This window comes from Alligator sinensis, unplaced genomic scaffold, assembly GCF_000455745.1.
Source record: "Alligator sinensis unplaced genomic scaffold, ASM45574v1 scaffold735_1, whole genome shotgun sequence".
Taxonomy (NCBI): domain Eukaryota; kingdom Metazoa; phylum Chordata; order Crocodylia; family Alligatoridae; genus Alligator; species Alligator sinensis.
In genome coordinates this window covers 357,429-376,783 of record NW_005842639.1, presented here as the reverse complement: position 1 = coordinate 376,783, position 19,355 = coordinate 357,429, and the positions used below count along the sequence as shown (strand labels likewise).

Below are 19,355 nucleotides of genomic sequence, written 5' to 3'. Positions count from 1 at the left end.
CTTAGAGGGGATGTTTCCTCCTGCTTTAAGGTTCCCAAGAGCCATTTCAGGAGCCCCTGAGTATTTATCTTGATGATGTCTTCTCACAGACCCCAGATTTAAAACGGCCTCGGTCCAGGCTCCTGTTCCCCTGTCCCTTTTCCCTCTGACCGCCCATACCATAGCAGAGAGCTCAGCCTCCAGCCTTCTTGAATCCAAAACCCCTCTGCAGACTGAATAGGGCTCTGTCCACCCAGCTCAGTTTACCCCTACATCTCCTCTGAGTCTCCCTTAAGACAGCTGGTTAAAATAAACTCACTTTGTGGGACAAAGAAGGAGGAGAAAGAACAGGAAACAAGCTGACATGCTAGCCTGGCTGAGAAAGCCTTGTAAATATTTTTCTCTTCTAAACTACTGGTTGCTTGCAAAATCTCTGAGGCTGGGAAAATAAAACCCTGCGTAGTTGTGCAATCGGTCCTGAAGGGAAGGCTGAGAACAGCGCATGGGGCGGAGGGAAACCTGGCCTGAGTTGGGTGTCTTTGGAGACCGCTCTCTATGGAGTCAGCTGGGGCCTGATTCTCAGTCATGCTATGAGCGTAGTTGGCCTAAGTATTGTAGGGGCTGCAGCAGAGGCTGCAGCACCCTGCATGACAGCTACTCCTCTCTCCCCAGCGGCCATGGGGGGGATAGAGAGTGGGTCAGAGCACCTGTTAAATGAGATGTCTTAGGGTTAATCCAGCATGGGAAAAAGAACGGCTGGAAATGGCAGGGGGTCAGGGCTTTGGAGGGCTTCACACTCAGTGCTTGACTGATGACAAGTGGCACAGCCAGCTGCAACAAGAGGAGCGATTTCCTAGCGCTCCAGGTGATTCCCTTTGATAACTCCTATCAGACCAGTCCTCCTCCTCGGAGTACCTGTAGGTGGCTTTTGATTTGCGAGCCGGCTGGAGTGCTGACACCTACTCCCCCAAACAGGCCTCCTCCTGGGCTGCTTATCAGCAAAGAACATGTGCTGCAGAGCTCTCAGGAGGCTGATGGCAGGGGGATATGTTTGAGCCCACACAAACACACACAGCCTGTTTCAAGTCCGCAGGCCGCCCGAGATTTCAGCGGCATTGGAGTTGCCATCCAGCCCAGAAGGCTTGGCTCCCAGCGTATGCAGTCAGAGAAAAATGGGGCAAGAAGGGACCTCAGAAAGGTCATCTAGTCCAACCCCCTGCTCAGAGTGGGTTGTGGAGCCAGTCCACATGTAACAGCTATTCCTTGATTTGATGGTGTCTAACGGATAAGTATCTACTGACCTCCGACGCTCAGAGCTTATGAAACCTGTGGAATCTGCAGGCACTCAGCCTTGCTTGAGATTTGGCTTCCTACATTACCAAAGCAAAGCTTGATGGACCTGGGCAAATGTGATCAGGTCCGTTTTGTTAGCCCAGGAAGATTATGGGAACACAGCCACAGCTCAGCTAGTGTATGGACTAGAGGAGGGTAAAGACCACCCCACGGGTACTAAGTAAGCGTGTGCTTTGAAAGAGAATCCAAAGGGAAATGGTCCATGTAGACTGAATTCCTGGAAGGCTGGGCTCTGCTGGGTCTATGATAGTGGGGCTTATATATCAAATCCCCGTGTGGACAGAGGCTGCCAATCCTTACCCACATCCATGCAATATGTATTCATACAATTGTGGACAATGAGGGTTGGGAGGGACCTCAGGAGGTCACATCTAGTCCAAACCCCTGCTCAAAACAGGACCAGCCCCAACTGCATCATCCCAACCAAGGCTTTGTTGAGCCAGGCCTTAAAAACCTCCAGGGATGGAGATTCTACAACCTTTCCGGGTAGCCTGTTCCAGTGCTTCACCACCCTCTTAGTGAGCATTTTTTTCCTAATATCCAACCTCAACTTCCCTTGCTGCAATCTGAGACCATTGCTCCTTGTTGTGTCATTGAGAACAGTCCAGCTCCGTCCTCTTTGGAGCCAACCTTTCGGAGGTTGAAGGCTGCTATTAAATCCTCCCTCAGTTTTCTCTTCTCCACACTCAATAAGCCCAATTCCCACAGCCACTCATAAGGTATGTGCTCCAGGCCCCTAACCGTTTTTGTTGCCCTCCATACGCCCATCCCATGTCTCCGCAGCTTTGATGAGCCGGGAGCAGCAGTAAGACTCCACATGTACGCTGGAAGCTGGCGTGGTTTCCAACAGGTTTCATGACCTGATTTCACATTATTGAGTTGGCTTTGGAGATTTCTTAGAAACAGCCCTGCTGCATCCCACACACCTTTCCTCCTGGTACATTCCTCACACTGAATCATGCCGGGAATGGAGCAGGTTTATTGTTTCTTCTGGCTCTGTGCCTGGGCAGGGATGTGGGCCCAGAGCCATGGTTGTGTTTGAAGAAGATAGATATGCCTATATGAAGATGGATGGATGGATGGATGGATGGATGGATGGATGTCCATACAGGTCAACCACTTGGAAAACACAGGTGATTACATGCAACCCTGTCAAGTTTTCTACTTCTCTTTGATTTCAAAGGCTTGATCCTGTTCCAGCTCCCCACAGGGAGACCTTCTCAGAGGGGGAATAGTCAGTGACTACAGCAGAGGTTAGAAGTCATTCATTTGAGAAAGAGTATGATCATGTAGTGGGAATAGGAGGACTCAGGTTCTCTTTCCTAGTCCAGGATGGAGTGTGGCCAGATGACAACAGCAGGGGATCTGAGCTCCTAGTATATACACTTGCTTTTGCTGGTGACTCACTACATGACCTGAGGCATGTTAGAGGAGTTCCTGTGAGATCTCCCCCTCAATAACCTGTGCAAAATAAGACTCTTCTAGTGCATCTGGTAGAGGTGTTGAGAAACCAACCTGAAGTGTGTTTGCATCTGGCATATTGAGGTCTGCCATTGATGCATTTTGTAGAGACAAAGAGCATCAGTCCATCAACTGGACAACTTAGAGAGTGATTGCTTGCAAAGGGCTGCCCCAAAGGGAACCTGTGTGTCAATGCAGAATTGAGCTTGACTGCTGGGAAGTAAGATGCGTAGAAAGGATAGGGCAGAGTAGGTGGCTTCTCAGGGTCCCTCCCAGCCCTTCTTGTTCTATGATTCTTTAATGATGTGGCTCTGATGGGTCTTTGAAACTTAAGAAGGAAAAAAGGAGGGAACTGGCAGGAAAAGTATAATAAATAAGAGATAGAGTGAACCAGGCACCAACGTGTAGGCCTTGCTGGAGCATTGATCAATATATGATGCTCACACAAAGGCTTTGCTAAAGCATTGGCCTCACTAGCAAACCTGCCTGATGCATGAACTCCTCACATTAACAAAACTTGGCACTTGGACCAGATGTGCACTCTTGTTAAGAGATGGGAGGGAAAGCTGATGGTACACGGTAAGACAGTCCAGCACCAGGAAGATAAGGCTGGAACGAGAACACCCCAAATGTGAAACAAGCCCATGGTACAGGCCAGTTCGAGACGTTCAAAGATACAGGTGGAACACAATACGTAATTTGTTCTGATCATTGTATAATAGGAGAATTGGAAAGCAGGAAAACTTTGCAGTGGCCTGGTGGCGTTGTGCCGACTACCTTGTCACAGGTACAAATGTACTTGTTAGGCCAAAACATGCTAGAGCTGTGCTTGTAGACAATAAACCTGGCTGAATCTTTGCCACTGAACCGAACCTGTGGTCGTTCTTTAAGACAAGATTAGTATTGGGATATCCTGGCTGTGACTGTCAACACCACAGTTCTTGAGACTTCAACACTGGCAACACATCAATAACACCTGATGAGAACAACGGCAACAAGGACACTGATAACTCCAGAGGACACAACCCATCCCACCCCCCAGATGTCAAAATGAATATCTCTCTGCTCACCCCCTCCACCTGCTGGTACCAGGGTGGTACCCAGGAGCGCGATGATCTGCTGCAGTTGTGCTGATGCAGACACCAAAGCTTCCGCAGCGCTTGCACGTTCTGCCCTGCAACAAGGATCTCACCTGCCTGTGGGGCAGCGTGTCCTCACATGGGCAAGTGATGTCAGCTGAGCAGGTAACCAGAGAAGGAGGCAGGTGGGTGGCACTGAGGATATATAACTAATTGCAGAGGAAATGCCTCCGAAACTGAAGCCTCAGCAGCACATGTGCATGTCTGTGTGAGTGCGAGGATGCACGTGCATGCACATGTGTGTCTCGTGGTAAGGTCTGTACAGGACTAGGGTGCTGTGAACACTTCAGATCAATCGTTAATGGGCCGCGGAGACTTTTCAAGGTCACAGCTTCAGAAACCAGGTAGCAGATGGTGTCAATCAGCATATCTGCAAATGGAGCAATCCTGATTCACCACACCTGGGGGAACTGGGCCCAAAAACTCCCACGGGTTCACACCCTGAGGAGGCCTGGCCTGCTGATTTCAACAGAGCTGTGTCTGTTTGCACCAGTCAGGAATCTGCCACCTCAGGTCACTGGTTTAAATCCTGCTGGGATTGATAATGGTAGGAATGAATCTGCTCCAGCAGCTGGTAGCAATGGAACCAGTGCTAAATCAGTGGTTTCCAACCTTTTTTTGTACCAGGACCCATTTGTCTTTACAATGATGGCCAGTCCTGACCCAATGCCCAGGGTTTGAATTATAGGGGGACCTTGGGGCGGCGGGGGCTAAGCCCCTCCATAAGAGACAAGAGCCCCCCTGTAAGATTTGAAAATCATAACTAGGGGGAGAGTGGGAATCTCTGATTTTATTAGGGCAGCCCAATTTTTTTACAGACCCCCCCGAGTCAAAGTGTAATTTGAACCCTGCCGGTGCCCTTCACTCCCAACCTGCTGCCCCCCTGCCCCAGGCTCCAGCCCCCCAGTGTTTGGGGCAGAGGGTAGGTGTGGGGGGTTAGTGGGGCATGGGGAGCCCCAAGCAGCCTTTGCAAGGGAAAAACCACCATTTCCCACGTTTTTCTTTTTTAAGGGACTATCCAGTTGATCCATTTCTAAAGTGTGTTCGTGACTATCGTGTTTCATCTATTCTTGGGACCCACTTTTGGGTCGCGACCCATGGGTTGAGAAACGCTGTGCTAAATGACCTGAGCTCATCAGGGCCAACTCCCATGGGAGAGAATCTGCACTGCAAAGCCTGACGTGACTGGCCCCTGTCTTGGCAACGCCAGCTGGAGAGCAAGGAAGCTGTGGGACATTGGAGACTCCCTTCCACTCCAGCCCATGATGGGGACAGGCCCTGTTAGCTGGAAGCAGGTTCACTGGACTGACTTGGACCCAGCCAGCCCCTGTCCTGTTGTGTGGAGGTTTCTCGGGGAAGAGACCTTGGTAGTGGTGGGGGTTGATATAAAATAGAGCAAAAGATGCAGCCTGGTGTGGCCACGGTAAGCTTGTGTCTGCCTGTACACATTTATCCATCTATCAAACAATCAACCTCACTACTCCTCTCCCTCTCTCTTTTCCTTAATGCATCTCTAACTCGTTCTTGCTAATTTTATTCATTTATCCATCATCTCCTTTATTGAGCTTGTGTTTGTCTGAGGGCAGCCCTTAAATAAAAAGACTCAAGCCACAAGTGGTGGTAGTTACCACTATGCTGGCCAGCACTGAATATATTTGGAGCATAAAGTAAAACTATGAATGAATTGAGCAAACCAGAGCTAAGCTTAGTTTCTGATGTGCACATTCAACACATGCCTTCAGATATCTTCAAGAGCTTTGACTTGATTAATCCATCACCTTTACTGACCTGTCAAACTCTCTGTCTAACCTCGCTTTTTATTTCCAAACTCATTTATCTCTCTCTTTTCCTTTGCTAATCTAACCAAACATCTTCATCATCTCTTTGACTTTCTTTTTCGTTCTCCTTCTCTGTCTGGGTGTTTTTCAGACACCCATCACAGCCTCATGTTAGTGTCTAGGTGCGCTATTTCCTCTACCTAAAGAGCAAAATGTTCCATCCGCGCTCCACCTCCCATGCCCCCCCTCACTGATCTCTTATGTTCCAGCTGCCATTTGAGCACCCATGCTGAAACAGCCCCCACAGCCCTGGCCACAGCTCATGAGCCACTTTCTGCTCCGTGCTGCAGAACCAGCTTCCTCCGGAAGGCTAAGAAAAGCTCGGTACAGTCTGTTCCCCCTGCGCTTCCTGTGCAAAGCTGCATGCAGCAAAGTGGGGCAGGTTCTGCAGTGAGAGCAACATCCGTGGTCAAGCTCCAAGACAGAGCTTGAATCTTGGTTAGGGGGATGTAGGAATGCGAAGCAGCCCCTCTGACACCTTCCCAAACCAGAACAGAGCCTTTCCTTACATAGTGCAATACCCCTCCCAGTGCCAGGTGGTTGTTCCTAGCAGAACTAAGCTTTAGGCACCCATCCCAATTCAGTCCAGCAGGTCCATGTGCCCCAACACCTTGCTTTCCAGCAACAGGCAATACTTCAGGCTTCTGGAGATCAGTGGCAATAAGCCAATCCCACAGGGCACCCGCTGGCCCTGTTGTTCCACACGTCAGAGCGAGAGGATGCCATGCGAATCCTCCCCATGCTAACCCTCTCTTTGCCCCAGGGCGGGCAGCTGTTATTAATAACCTTGAGCGCACATTTGCTTTTCCAGCCAAAGGGATGTGTCTTGGCAGCAGCATAAAAAGGCTCCAGAGGCATCTCCAGAGGAAAATCCTGCCTGGTATAGACTCCATTGACCCCAGCAGAATGGATTTGGCCCCTTTTGGGGCACTGATTCCAGATCCAAACAGACCTTGGCCAGGAGAAGCTACTTGCAGAGCCCGGGGAAGGGGCAGGTTCTGCAGGAATGGGGCAGGGAAACTACAACTGCGCTGTCAAATAAGGGAGACACTGGGAATGGATGTGGTGGGGTGGAGAGCAGAGGGGTGACGCTCTGGATGGGACTGAGGATGGGGTTGAAAGTGAAATCACTCAGCAATGTGTCCAGCCCCTTAAAATCACCCAGCTCACAGCACGGGCAGGAATCCCCATTGGGGACACATCAGCGCCATCACAGTGCAGGCAGGAATCCCCTAGCTGGTACAGATCAGTGTCCTCCCACCGGGCTTTGCTTTCACCAGCTGTGGATTTGATCCAACCTGCTTTACACCACACTGGCCAAGAGTCTCCCCAAGCCCAAAGGGCAAAGGTCATGACACTGCAGGGCTGTGGCCTTCCCTAGGGAATGACACCTGCCTGGAAAGCTGTTCCCAGGAGCCCTTTCAATACCAGTTTAGCACTGGCTCAGGAAGCAGAGCACCTGCCTCCCACAAACACTTCCCACAGCACCTAGATGCTTTCCTAATGGAGCTAGCATTGCTCCTGCTTTGCTTCTGCAAAAGGATGGTGTGTCCAGCCAAGGGGACAGACGGCAGAGGTGAAACCCTGCACAAATCACTGGGCAAAACACAGGGTTCCCTTAGTGTTGCTCAGTTCCACGGGGAATAAGGAATAAATCCTCTTCACATGGGAGGAAACTGCCTGATGGATCAGAAGCAGAAACACCCACGTGTCTATACACTGAGACACCCTGGGAAGGGCTCCAGACATCTGCAAACTGCTTGCCAGAGAGCTGTGATAGCAGGCTGCAGAGGGTGGTAATTACTTTGCTTCTCAGGAGGAGGGTGAAGCCACCATTCACGTCACTCTTGGGAGCACAAGGGGAAGGGCCGGGGGGGCGGGGGTGTGCTGAGTTTGAATGCTAAGGCCAGCAGGTATGGCCAAGCCAGTGTATGTGAGCAAAGAAATAATAAACCAGGCCATGACCTTGAGAGACCCTACAATAACAAGCCAGTATGTGCTGGTCAGTGCTCACAAGAAACTGTACAAAAACCAGTATGGGGTGCAGCAGGGACTGGGAGGCTGGCAGGCATGGCGAGGAGATGCGGGATCAGAGCTGCCACAGGGGGCAGTGGCTGGGACCACAGAGCAGGGTGTGACCCAGGGCCCAGCAGCACCCCGTACAGCAGAGCAGGGTGTGACCCAGGGCCCAGCAGCCCCCCGTCCTGGGAGCCACAAGATCACACCTGCTGGGCCCTGCGACTTCCTATCACGAGTCCAGGACTCCATGGACAGCAGACACCTGGCACGTAGGCAGGACAAACAGCAGTGATAGGCGGACTTGGGGAGGGTGGGGCGGCTTTCCGAGAGCCCCAAACTAGTCTGATCAGCTCCCGCCCCGTGCTTTGTTCCCTGTAAACACCAGAGGTTATGCACAAGGCAAGGTGTTCTGCAGATAAGACAGCAGGGCCCTGGCACAGGGTTGCCCATGCAGACAGATCCCCCTACCTCCTCTGACCTGCTTGAGGAACAAGGGAGCCTGGGGCTTTAATGCCATGCTTGCTCTCGGTCTCTGCAGCAGAGACGAGTTTGGTACTTCTCAGGAGGGTGACAATTTCCTCCCAGCTAAGTGACCATGAACCGATGGAGAAGGGAGACCTGCCTCTGCTGAAACAGGGTTAGGAAGGAGTGGTTTGAACAGCTTGGGGTTCTGCCTTGTGTTGTGGGAATTAGGGGTACTTGTACACGGTACGATAGCACAGAGAATCCAGCAGCGTGGAGTACATGAACAATTGCAGTGACTCCTTCCACGCAGAGAAAGCAAGCAGGAAAAGTCTGTGGGGCCTTGCTTACATACAGGAGAGATGGCCTTGAATTACCTGAAAGCAGTTTAAAAGCCCATGCACTGAAACTGGTGTGCAGTGTGTGTAGATGCATCCATCAGCGTTGACCTGATTTTGCTGGTTTAACTTGTGCCCATTCATAAATCCAGGGGAGCTCAACTGATTAAACAAAGCTGAAATCTGTGTAAAAGTGTCCACATACCAAGTGCAGTGGGTTAGTGTAAATCAGTTTAGAAGCACATCTGGTTGAAGCCCAAACACGAACCTGCTTTAACTATCCTGGGATAGGGGAAACAGTGTGTTGGCCCCTAGTGTGCATGCAGTTAGACTGGTTTGTAGATGCTTATACTGGCCCATCTCTAGGGTAGTGAGTTATGGGTGCTTTTATACTCATGTCACTACATCCACATTAGAGTATAACCACAGCAGGAGAAGTTACACCCCACGCTCATAGTGATTCGGGTGCAGACTGTTTAGGTTGGGTCATTGTTAATCCCTGGGGGGAGACTGGCCTTTACATTTGGTGAGCTGCAGACTGACCCACAGCCTCACTCCTGTCACCAGCTGTGTCTCTGGATGAGCCCAAATCAGCCACGAAAGAACCAAGGGTCATTGCACACACTCAGCTCCTCCACTGAGTGATTGTACCATGCACACAGAGCCTACAACCCTCGCTTTCCCTGGAAACCATCCAGGATTCCTCCCTTTGGCCCCTCCAGCCAAGGGAAAATTCCATTCCATTGGAAATACCGGCCCAAGCCCTGACACATTCACATATATGGTCACCCATAGCTACACAGAGGCACGCACACACACACTTTGAACTTCCTCAGCGGCAATCCCTCAAGGCCTCTCAACAGAAAGCATCTGAAGCACTTTTGCATGCACACGGACCAGTATTAATAACAGCAAAGCGTTCCTAGGTGCAGAGTAGAGCAAAGAAGTCCACTAAACCTGATTGCACAGAAGCATCGTCCTGACAAGGATGGCAGCTCACATCTACCTCAAGGAAGGGGCTGGGGGGTCTTTTAAGGAGAGAAAGAGCCATGATGCTGTTGGAGGAAAGGCAATCACTTCCCTGCTCTGTGCCCTCAGTTTCCCATCTCTCAAGCTAGACAGATGATGATGACCTGACTCTCCTGTGAGTTGAGAGGCTGGCCGTCCAGGTCTCATTCACTTCTTTCCACTGGTGTAAAACTAGACTGGCTGCACTCACGTCCATGGGGTAACACATGTTTAGGGTGAGAGTCATAACAGGTGTGTGCCAAGTGCTTGGAAGGTGCTAGTGCAGGGCACGGGGGATATTATCCATAGCACTGGACCAGGTTTACATTGTCGGGGCTGCTCTGCATCTCCAGGAAATACATTCCAAAGCACCTAAGTGACTTAGGAGCCTTCTCCCTAAGCAATTTCACCCTGGTCAAAGGTATAGATACCTACCTGCCATGCTCTGTCAGTCTGGGGTGTGAGGAAGCCTGATCCTGACCAGCAGACATGAAGACACAGTGATACAGGAGGGCTGGTCTTATCCCACAGAGCCTGCTGGTATGGCTGTGTCCACACTTGGGCCATATGCTGACATAGCATCCTCATATTCCTGCAAAGCACTCCTTAAAAGAGACACATCTGGGCACATGTGCCCCTGACCTTAGGTATATTGGAGCCTAAATCATCTTGGCTTTCAATATGCAATGATGCTGCCCCTGTGGGAATGAGCTATCCCAGTATAAGGCACCTCTGTGCCAGTATTACCAGTACAACTAGCGTGATGGCAGCCACACCATGGGATGCCATCACGCTGGGCAGGGACAAAGACACAGAAGTTACAGGAGGACAAGGCAGCTGGGCCCATTCTCCAGCTGGGGTAAATCAGCAGTCTTCTGTTGACATCAAAGGGCCGTATTCCCAGCTGATACAAACGAGCATCTCTCCATGACCTCTTGACAGCTCTGCTCTGCCCTGGCCTGGTGCCTGGACCTATTTCTGCACCTGAAAGATCTTGTCTCATTCCCTCCTGGTTCATTTTCCACCCTCCCCTGGCCCCCGTTTTTTCCTGGATGGAACAAAATCACCAGGAACATGCCATTCGCCCCTCCCTCCCCTGCCCTGACGCACTTGTTCTTTCTTCTTGGAAGCGGCTGCATAGCGAAGGCAGCTGGAAAAGGGGAGGAGGAGGGACAGGCACAGGTGTACCAATCCCCTGCCCGGGAGATCCACCATGTGCCTGTATAGCAAACAGGCCTCCTTGCCTTCCCCTCCATGCGGAAACACAGCCCAGCAGCCACACACGTGACCACTGCCACCCGGCTCCTGCCGGCCGTTTCTCACCCAGCCCTGGGGGACTCGGTGTTCCTGGAGAGAGAAAAACAACCCGGGATGCTTCAGCAGCGCGCTCGAGCCCACGTCACTGCACAGGGGCTGAGGGGACAGGGCTGGAGCTGTCCCTCACACATGCCAAGGACATGGAGCGGGGAGGCATCCTTGATGCCCCGCATTTGTACTTTCTGCTGCCCCGTGTCAAACTGAACAACTCTGTGCTGGGTTTAGGGGCCCCGGGGCTGGCAGTCGACTAGGGGAGAGGGGACGTGGTTGAGGCAATGGCCACGCCTGCCCAACATGGCATGACATCCAGGCTGCACGGCAAGCCTCCAGCCTTGTCAGCACACAGGACTCGAACCGCCGCAGGCCTCGTTAATGTGGTGGCGGCTCCGCCGTGATCCAGGTGCTAAAACACCCGTGTGGGGGACACGACTGGCACACCTCAGCATCTTCCTGAGTTCACATGGGGTTCTGCCAGTGAAGATCCGGGACCCAGAGGGCTACGGCAGAAATCTGTGCTGGGGACATATTGTACGAGGCTGGTTAGATGTGTGGGGGAAAGCAAGTCGCACCGCATCTGACAGAGCAGAGGTGAATGCAGTGGGAATTTCTGCCATTTTTACCTGTTGACACAACTTGCGTTATAAAGCAGGCGAGGCTATTGCCTCCAGAACATCCCCTTGCCCCTCGTTGACACGAGGCCTCAGGGGGATGCCGCATCCATCCCCAGATCTAGCACCGGTTTTAGTACACTACTTTGGTTCGACCTTGTGTGTAGATAAAATAAATGGTCAATACTCTAGACCAGCGGTTTTCGGCCTGTGGTCTGCAGATCCCTTGGGATCCCCCAGACGGCCGTGAAAGATGACTGTGATCAATCAAAAGTATGTGAATACCCACGCTTGCGATTCAAAGGGGTCCGCACCTCTGTTTGAAATTTTTTAGGGGTTTGCAAATGCAAAAAGGTTGAAAACAGCTGCTCCGGACACAGCAAGAATGGGAGGGAAATCGAGGCACAGAGTGAGACCACAACTTGCTCCAGGTCAGTGGCACAACTAGGCATAATGTACCTGTAATGAAGCCGCCCACCAACTGAGGGAGGTTGGGGAAAGATGCTGGTAGGTCTGAATGAACAGAATGAGACTGGGTAGAAACAGACACATCCTTTTATTCCAACCAATGCATTTAAAAAGGGACAGTGTTAAAAAGCTGCCACAAGTCAACCAAACAGCAGCGATTGTTGAGTATCTGCACCGAGAGCTTCGAAACAGCAGACACTCACTGATACCAGAGGTTTGAGTGTGTTCCTCCCAGCTGGTGAGTTTGCCCTGGCAGCTGTGCTCAGATACTGAATGAGCAGTCACACACGTACAAAGTCACACGCGTGTGTGAATGCAGACACAGCTGTGTGAATGACACAGAATCACATCTGAAGAGAGATGCCTGCACATGCACAGAATGACGCACGTGTGCATATGTGTAACATCTGCATACCAACAAATGTACGTGCACATGTGCAACCTCATGCACAAATGATTGCAGTAAGTCGCACTCATGTTTTCAGCCATGAATGCATGCATACATCACACATATGCGGTCAGATTCATGTGCAATCACCTCAGCGTGTAAACAGGGAAAGTCCCACAGTTGTGGGAGACAAGGGGGCAGAATGGGCTTTGCTGGTGCCTAATCCTGCCCCCACCCCCTCCAAACTCATAGCTCCCTCCAGCTCAGTTGAAGGAGTATGGATAGATAGGATGGCAAACACCTGGAATGCCAGTTGGCTGGGTATCTGAGGCCTTGACTCTGCTACAAGGCTCTTCAGGACTAGGCATATTGGAAGTCTTGTCTCTCTGCAAAATCACAGATGCACAGCAAGCAAGCAAGCATCGCCTATTAGGTTTTTAAGAACCCACATAATGGAAAGAACAAGAGAGCTGGTGGTTTGTCGGATTTCAGCCTAGCCCTGGAGCACACACACACCTGCACGTGTTCTGAAAGGCAAGCATACTGCACATGCACACCCACGCTGCCATGCACAACACACATCCACACAACCAACATCCCCGCACAATGCACAAGCACACACCCAAACACAAAACAACGTCACATGGACATTCGAAGTGTGTAGCCTACAAATACGTACCAGAGGGCACGTCTCCACGTTCATTAATGAGCCTTAGATACGGCACATTTAGTTTAGCACTTGCTTAATAAAGTACTAACTAATGAGCAGTAACTAGAGTAACTGGGCTATAGAGCCGGCGGGTGGTTATTTTGTGACACCTACTTCATGCTGGCCTAAAAACACTGTGCAGTAAGCTATTGCCATGGTTTTTAACAGCCACACTACTGCACAGTGTTGTTAGACTAATGCGCAGTAAGCATCTCCGGTAGACGTGCCCAGAGAGATTCAACGTATGCAACCAATCTACACACAACTTATGCAACTTGCACACACAACCACGTACAGATAAAAGCAGCATCTATTCTACAAACACACTCCCCACTCAACACACAATATAAAAACACACTATGCCCTTCCTGCATACAAGCGTAACAACCTTAGAGAGAATTTCAGATACACCCCCCCAAAACGTGTGCGCGCACACACACACATCCCCATAGCCAAACCCAGCACACACACAATTCTGGGGGGGGGGGGCACCCACTACCCCTGTTCCCTCAAGACACCCCCTCACCCAACTGGGCCCAGCCCACAGTGACTGGGTGGGGTGTGTATATTAGAGCAATCATCCTCCAACAGTGAACAGATTATTAAGGGGGGGTGGGAGGATCCTTCTGTTTCTACCCTCAGCATTAAAATGTTTTAAAGTGACAGTAAAAACCAAGAATGTTAAAACTTTACAAACAAGATGCAGTTTGGTCCAAAGCCCAGGGCTGAGAAGCACGAGAGATCCCATCCAAAGATGGCCTTTGGAAGCATGTGACAGTATAATTTCTCTAAGTCAGCTGGTGATGCGCCTGGGGCGAGGGGAGGCCAGGCACCATCTGGGGTCTGAAGTAGAATAAACCTCATACTTTAAACACCCCTCTCTGGAGCTGCATTCCCCATGCAGCTTATGCAGCTCTTAACACCTAGTACAAGGCACTACTCACTTAGTAACTGCGTGTATGGCCATACATCGCTGTTTGCACTGGTGCAAAATGCTGCAGCACAGAATAAAGAGATGGGATGGGAAGGGAGCTTCTTCTGCCCCTGGCTACATCTCAGAGCTGGTTACACTCCCTCTTGAGGCTGACAAGATGAAAATGCACATCCCAGGAGGCTGGTCAGGATCTATAACTTGGCTGGACCAGGGTGGTGGCAAGCAGGTTGTCACGCCAACATGCTGGTTATTTTGCCACCAGATGGTTTCTCTATCCATCGCCTCTACTCTGCTCAGCTTCCCAGCCCAGCACTTGCTGGAAAAATGGATCAATAGTGTCACCTAGAGGCGAAACATATATTGTCCTCCAAAGGGTCACCATGCACCCGGCTCTGCTATTTCAACAGTGCCCCCTGCCCATTCTTTCAAAGACGTGTAGGCAGGAAGTGTGGGGCTCTGTTACAGCGGCTGCTTCGAACCCAGGATCCCACTGCAGCAAGAGAAAGGGAGGGGGTTGGGAGGGGAAGGAAGGGCATGGTCTTTGTGAGCCCCGAGGTGGCCCCATCCCTTTGCACCATTGCAGCACAGGCTGTACGTCCAGGCAGGTGTCTCAAGCCTTGGTGGGGTGGGAAAAGGCTGGTGACCATGTCTCCAGGGAGTCAAGTGCTCTGTACCACGCGTGCAGCTGAGCATCCTGGGTCCTCTCAGTACGTCGCCTCGTCCAGGTTGTCGTCACTGTCAGCTCCAAAGTCCTCCCCATTGTCAAAGTAGGACATAATATAATCTGTCTCCTAGGGAATGCAGAGGAAACAGAGACTGAGTTGTGGAGGGGAGGCAAAGGCCAACGGACCCAGATCAGGCAGCCAAGAGTGCCATACCAGACCCAGCACTGCAATGCAGCCACTTCTGGGGTAGAAGGTGGCAGCTGCTGCCTCCTGTTTACAACAGGAAGCAAAAGGAGACGACACATCCCTGATGCTGAAAAATGGGGACTAGGGTGGAAGAATGGAATTAGCAGTAACACTGCAGTGCAACACTGGGAAAGGGACCAGATAGATACCCCGAGCCTGGAGAATCCCCTACAGAACAGGCAACAGCTTCTTGTGCTGGCCTCCGTCCACAGGCTTCACTCCTGCCTCACGGGGACTCACTTCTAAACAATGAAAGGCAGAGCAAGCAGTCCCCGAGGCTCACCCAGTCCCTGGCTTCACTGTAGGCCGGGGGTCAGCAACCCCCGGCATTCATGCCGAGCATGGCACACAAGGCCATTTTGCTCGGCACACCACTGCCAGCCCAGGCTCTAAGCAGCTGCTGCCAGCCACGGAGCCCAAGCTGCTCCCAGCAGGCGGCCGGGAGGCTGCAAGCCCTGCTGCAAGCAGACTGGGCTCCGTGGGCCGGCTGCAGCTGGGAGGCTGCAAACAGCTGCTCCGGGCTCCAGCATGTCGGCACTCTGGCACCTTCCAAGGTAGACATTGTGTTTTTTTCAGCACTTCGGCCAATAAACATTACCAACCCCTGCTGTAGGCACTAGGGCCACCTGGGACAGGGGGGATGCTTGCTTACTGGTTACTGGGATCAGATCCACCCCACTCAGTCCTCCAGACACCCTCTTCCATGGAAGCAAAGGGCCCTGCCCTTGTGGCCTCTGCAAGCACGTACAGGAACAAACTGGGTTTCTTGTATGAAAAGTCTGGCTGAAAGTGTCCAGTCAGGCCTGAGACAGGGGTCTTACCTCTTCATGCTCCTCCTCGTCATACTCTTCTTCCTCCTCCTCCTTCCCCTCCTCCCCTTCCTCTTTCTCCTCCTCTTCTTCTGATGTTACTTCCTCTTCCTTCTTCTCCAAGGTCTGGGGAGTCATAAAAACAGTGTGACCCACAGCCAGGTGGGCACCATTCATCCTCACTCCAGCTCAGTGCTGCTCCAGAGCAAGGAGTGAGGCACAATGTAGAACATTCCCCACACCAGGAGTACGCCACTGCAGACACTCGCCGGTGCTGGGATCAGGGAGCTGGAGAAGGGAAAAGTTGTTACCTCAAGTTTCTTGATGGTTTCCTCCTTGTCCACTGAAACCCGTTGTTTGCCTTTGGGGATCAGGATGGTGGTTCCTACAACACAGGAAGGGAGAATGTTACAGCCCAGCCATACACAGGGTAGATATTGGGGGCAAGGACAAGGTGGAGGGAAGGGGCTACTTTCATGTATCACAGTGGATGTACATATTCTACCCCCCAGGCTTCCCAAGCCAAGCTTGTACACCCTCCCTGCTAGTTTACGTGACTGACTGAATATGGCCACTGGCCCAGGAGACCCAGGGTCTGCTTCCAGCCCTGCCCTGCTGCACCACCTGGGGTTAATTATTTTAATACTTACTGCCTTTTCGGAGCTTTCTGACGCGGATCTTTAGCTCCTGGGGCAGCTGCCTCCAGTCTGCAAGGGCAAAAAAGGAGGTACGCTGGGTCAGATACAGGATGCATCTAGACCAGCAGCCTCTCTTTGCCACGCAGGACAGATCTCTCCAGTGGACAATAATGGCACAACCCACCCAAAACAGAAACTTCTTCCTGACACCTTTGTGTTGATACCCTGAAGCAGGGAGATTTATAATTTACCCCTCTCTCCCATAGGCACTCATCCACCCAATCTGCCCATCCCATCTGTATTTATCCATCTATATCTATCCACCCATGCAACACATCGATCAATCCCTATATGCATTCATCCCCATAAGTATCCTTTCATGTATGTATTCATCCATCCATCCCATCTATACAAACCTCATACACATTCGTTCATCCATCCAAACACATCCATTTCTCCCTCCATTGTAACTGTGACTGTGTTTCCTAAACAAGGAATGGCCATTAGCACCCCTCTGTGCTCTCACCCCAACAAAATACGAGAGTGTGGTGTTCTGCAGGTCTACAAGAACTGTACTCTCTAATCTGTGTGCTGCTCTCCAGTCTCCCCACCAATATCCTGATGTGCTACTATCTCCAATGCTGTTTTAGAGAGATGTGAGCCTTGGAGACTCATGAGCATATCTGCAAGTGGAGCAAGGGCTGGGCTGCACAATATCCCTCGCGCACCTGGGTTCCAGTCAATAGCGTTATCGATGGGGCCGGACGTCTGGTACTTATCCGAGTAGCGCTCAATGTCTGAAAAGAAACACACAAGCAGAGCTCAGGGGCAAATAAGACATAGGAAAAGCCACATCCATGGGCATGGAGTCTCAGCTACCCTCACAGCTCACTTAGTGGATATACAAGTTGCACCTGGGTAGCTAACCCAGGATAAAGTTCTAGTGCAGACAAATGTATACTGCTATAGAAGCATTGATATCTTGCATGGGAAGCAGAATAACTGATACCCATAGAAAGCAGCTTTAAAACAGTGTAACTATGTCCACACTAGAGGCTGGAACAGTTCAACTATACCCCTAAAAAAATATCACACCACAGGCAGCTGGAATTTTCAAGAGTAGATCAGGGCTATGGCTGGAGTCTGGGAATGTAAAGGAGTCAGGACAGGCAGTTTGAGCCAATGGATAAAGCACTGGTCTGGGACCCAAGAGACAGGGATTCTCTGCCACTGACTTGACAGGCAAGTCAGAAGCATGGCCGAGTGCCTTCCACTCTCTGTTTCTCAGTTTCCCCTCTGTAAAATGGGGATGGTGAAGCTTACTTTGATCCTGAAGTACTTTGAGAACTATGGAGTAAAGATGCTTAATAAAGTGGTGGTTGCTATTATTAATAATATTCTAATTAATAAAGCTGCCCTGCAAAAGCACATGGGATAGTAAGCAAGCATCACAAAACAATTTCCCGGTAACTGAGAGTAGCCGGACCCCTACAAAGTAACAGAGATGAACAAAGCAAAAGAGAAACAAACAATGTAATGCATTGAATAGGCTCCAATTTATATTTGCAGTCCCTTTGCACTACCAAAGTGCTGCTGTGATAACAAATCCATAGCTCTTCCCATTAGTACATTGGGCATGGTGTGTTTTTATATTGCGTGTTGCCTGTAGTGCTGTGCGTTGTCTGAGTGCGGAGAGTGTTTGTAGAACGGTTATTGCTTTTATCTGCATGTGGTTGTGCATGCGAGTTGTATACGTTGTGTATAGATTGGTTGCATATGTTGAACCTCTCTGGGCGCATCTACAGGAGATGCTTACTTTCCCAGATTACTTTCTGGGGGGAGTGGGGGGGGGGGGGGGGGGGGTGTCCATATCATTACCCCTGTTTCACAGATGGGACAACTGAGGCACAGAAGTGACTTGCCTGAAGTCACCCAACAGAAGAAGCAGGGAGAAAACCCAGATGTCCTGCACTTCTAGCCTGATCTCTAGCCACTGGACACCACTGCCTTCTGGACCAGAAATGGACTTCAGCATAATTTAAGATTTCAAGTCTGCTCTATTCCTACGATGAAGTGAATTTACTCCACAGCAAACATGCAGTCTGCCCCCTTAGATGAGCTACCCCCATCTAAATGAGAATTGCCACCAGTACCTTTCTTGGGGGCAGCCGGCTTAACAAAATATGGCAGGTTCTTCATGGCTCCTCTCAGCTCTTGCTTTAGTGCCAGCATGTACTCCACCTCCTCACCCGTCTGCAGAGGCACTGGCCTGTACTCCATGGGCTGCAGGGACCAGAAGTGAGGGACACGGTTATTCACTGATAAAATAGGTCATGGTTGGGACTCTAATAGCCACAGTGCTCCTACAAAATCCATCCTTATAGAGGGAAATTTAAACTAGGCTCTTAAAACTCTCTATAGTTTGCAGATGGGGGTTAGGATTCAGGATTCTGCCTTGAGACCACCATTTATGCACAGATATGTACATCCATAGAGCTGTGTGCATGTATTTGTGAGCAAGCATAGGTCTGTACAGTGGGATGCAGTGGCAGAGTGGCTAAAACAGCTTGCTATTACTCTGTAAGGCCTGAGTTCAAGTCTTACCCTAGGCTGCCTGCAATTTCATGAGTTGTGAAAGGGGTAGCTAGGTGCTTGGGCTACAATGCCCTAAGCTTCTCAGATAAGTGATAGTATCCACAGAAAATGGCATACTCCAGGGGGAAAATATATCCATAGAAGATGGTGTCCTCCTGTTGCAGGAGAGTGAGTATTGTTTATGTTCTGATTTCTAATGTTGCTTCATCCTGGGGGCTTGGACTGAGTTTGCTGGGTCTGTCCCACCCCCTGAGGACACACCGCAGCCAAGACATGGCGCTGGCATATTCAGCAGGGAAAACAAGGGGTTGGAGGGTTCCCACAGCCTCAGCTCCCACCTGCTGTTCCTCCCCGCACAGAAGGGGACCTCACCGGGAAGAG

General features: G+C 50.8%; 2 protein-coding genes across 2 annotated transcripts in view; one reads left to right on the top strand and one right to left on the bottom strand.

The window, feature by feature from the left end:
* ANKRD34A (ankyrin repeat domain 34A) overlaps nt 1-19,355 on the top strand; it is a 55,424-nt gene that overhangs the window by 21,126 nt on the left and 14,943 nt on the right. The window lies entirely within an intron of this gene.
* POLR3GL (RNA polymerase III subunit G like) overlaps nt 12,060-19,355 on the bottom strand; it is a 7,428-nt gene continuing 132 nt past the window's right edge. The window contains exons 1-7 of the mRNA XM_025215269.1: nt 19,347-19,355; nt 18,533-18,662; nt 17,108-17,176; nt 16,392-16,448; nt 16,053-16,126; nt 15,754-15,867; nt 12,060-14,812 (exon numbers count right to left, since the gene is read on the bottom strand). The exon at nt 19,347-19,355 is cut by the window's right edge and continues 132 nt beyond it. Coding sequence (XP_025071054.1) covers nt 14,726-14,812; nt 15,754-15,867; nt 16,053-16,126; nt 16,392-16,448; nt 17,108-17,176; nt 18,533-18,662; nt 19,347-19,355 — 540 coding nt within the window. The 3' untranslated portion in view covers nt 12,060-14,725. The remainder of the gene's footprint in view (nt 14,813-15,753; nt 15,868-16,052; nt 16,127-16,391; nt 16,449-17,107; nt 17,177-18,532; nt 18,663-19,346) is intronic.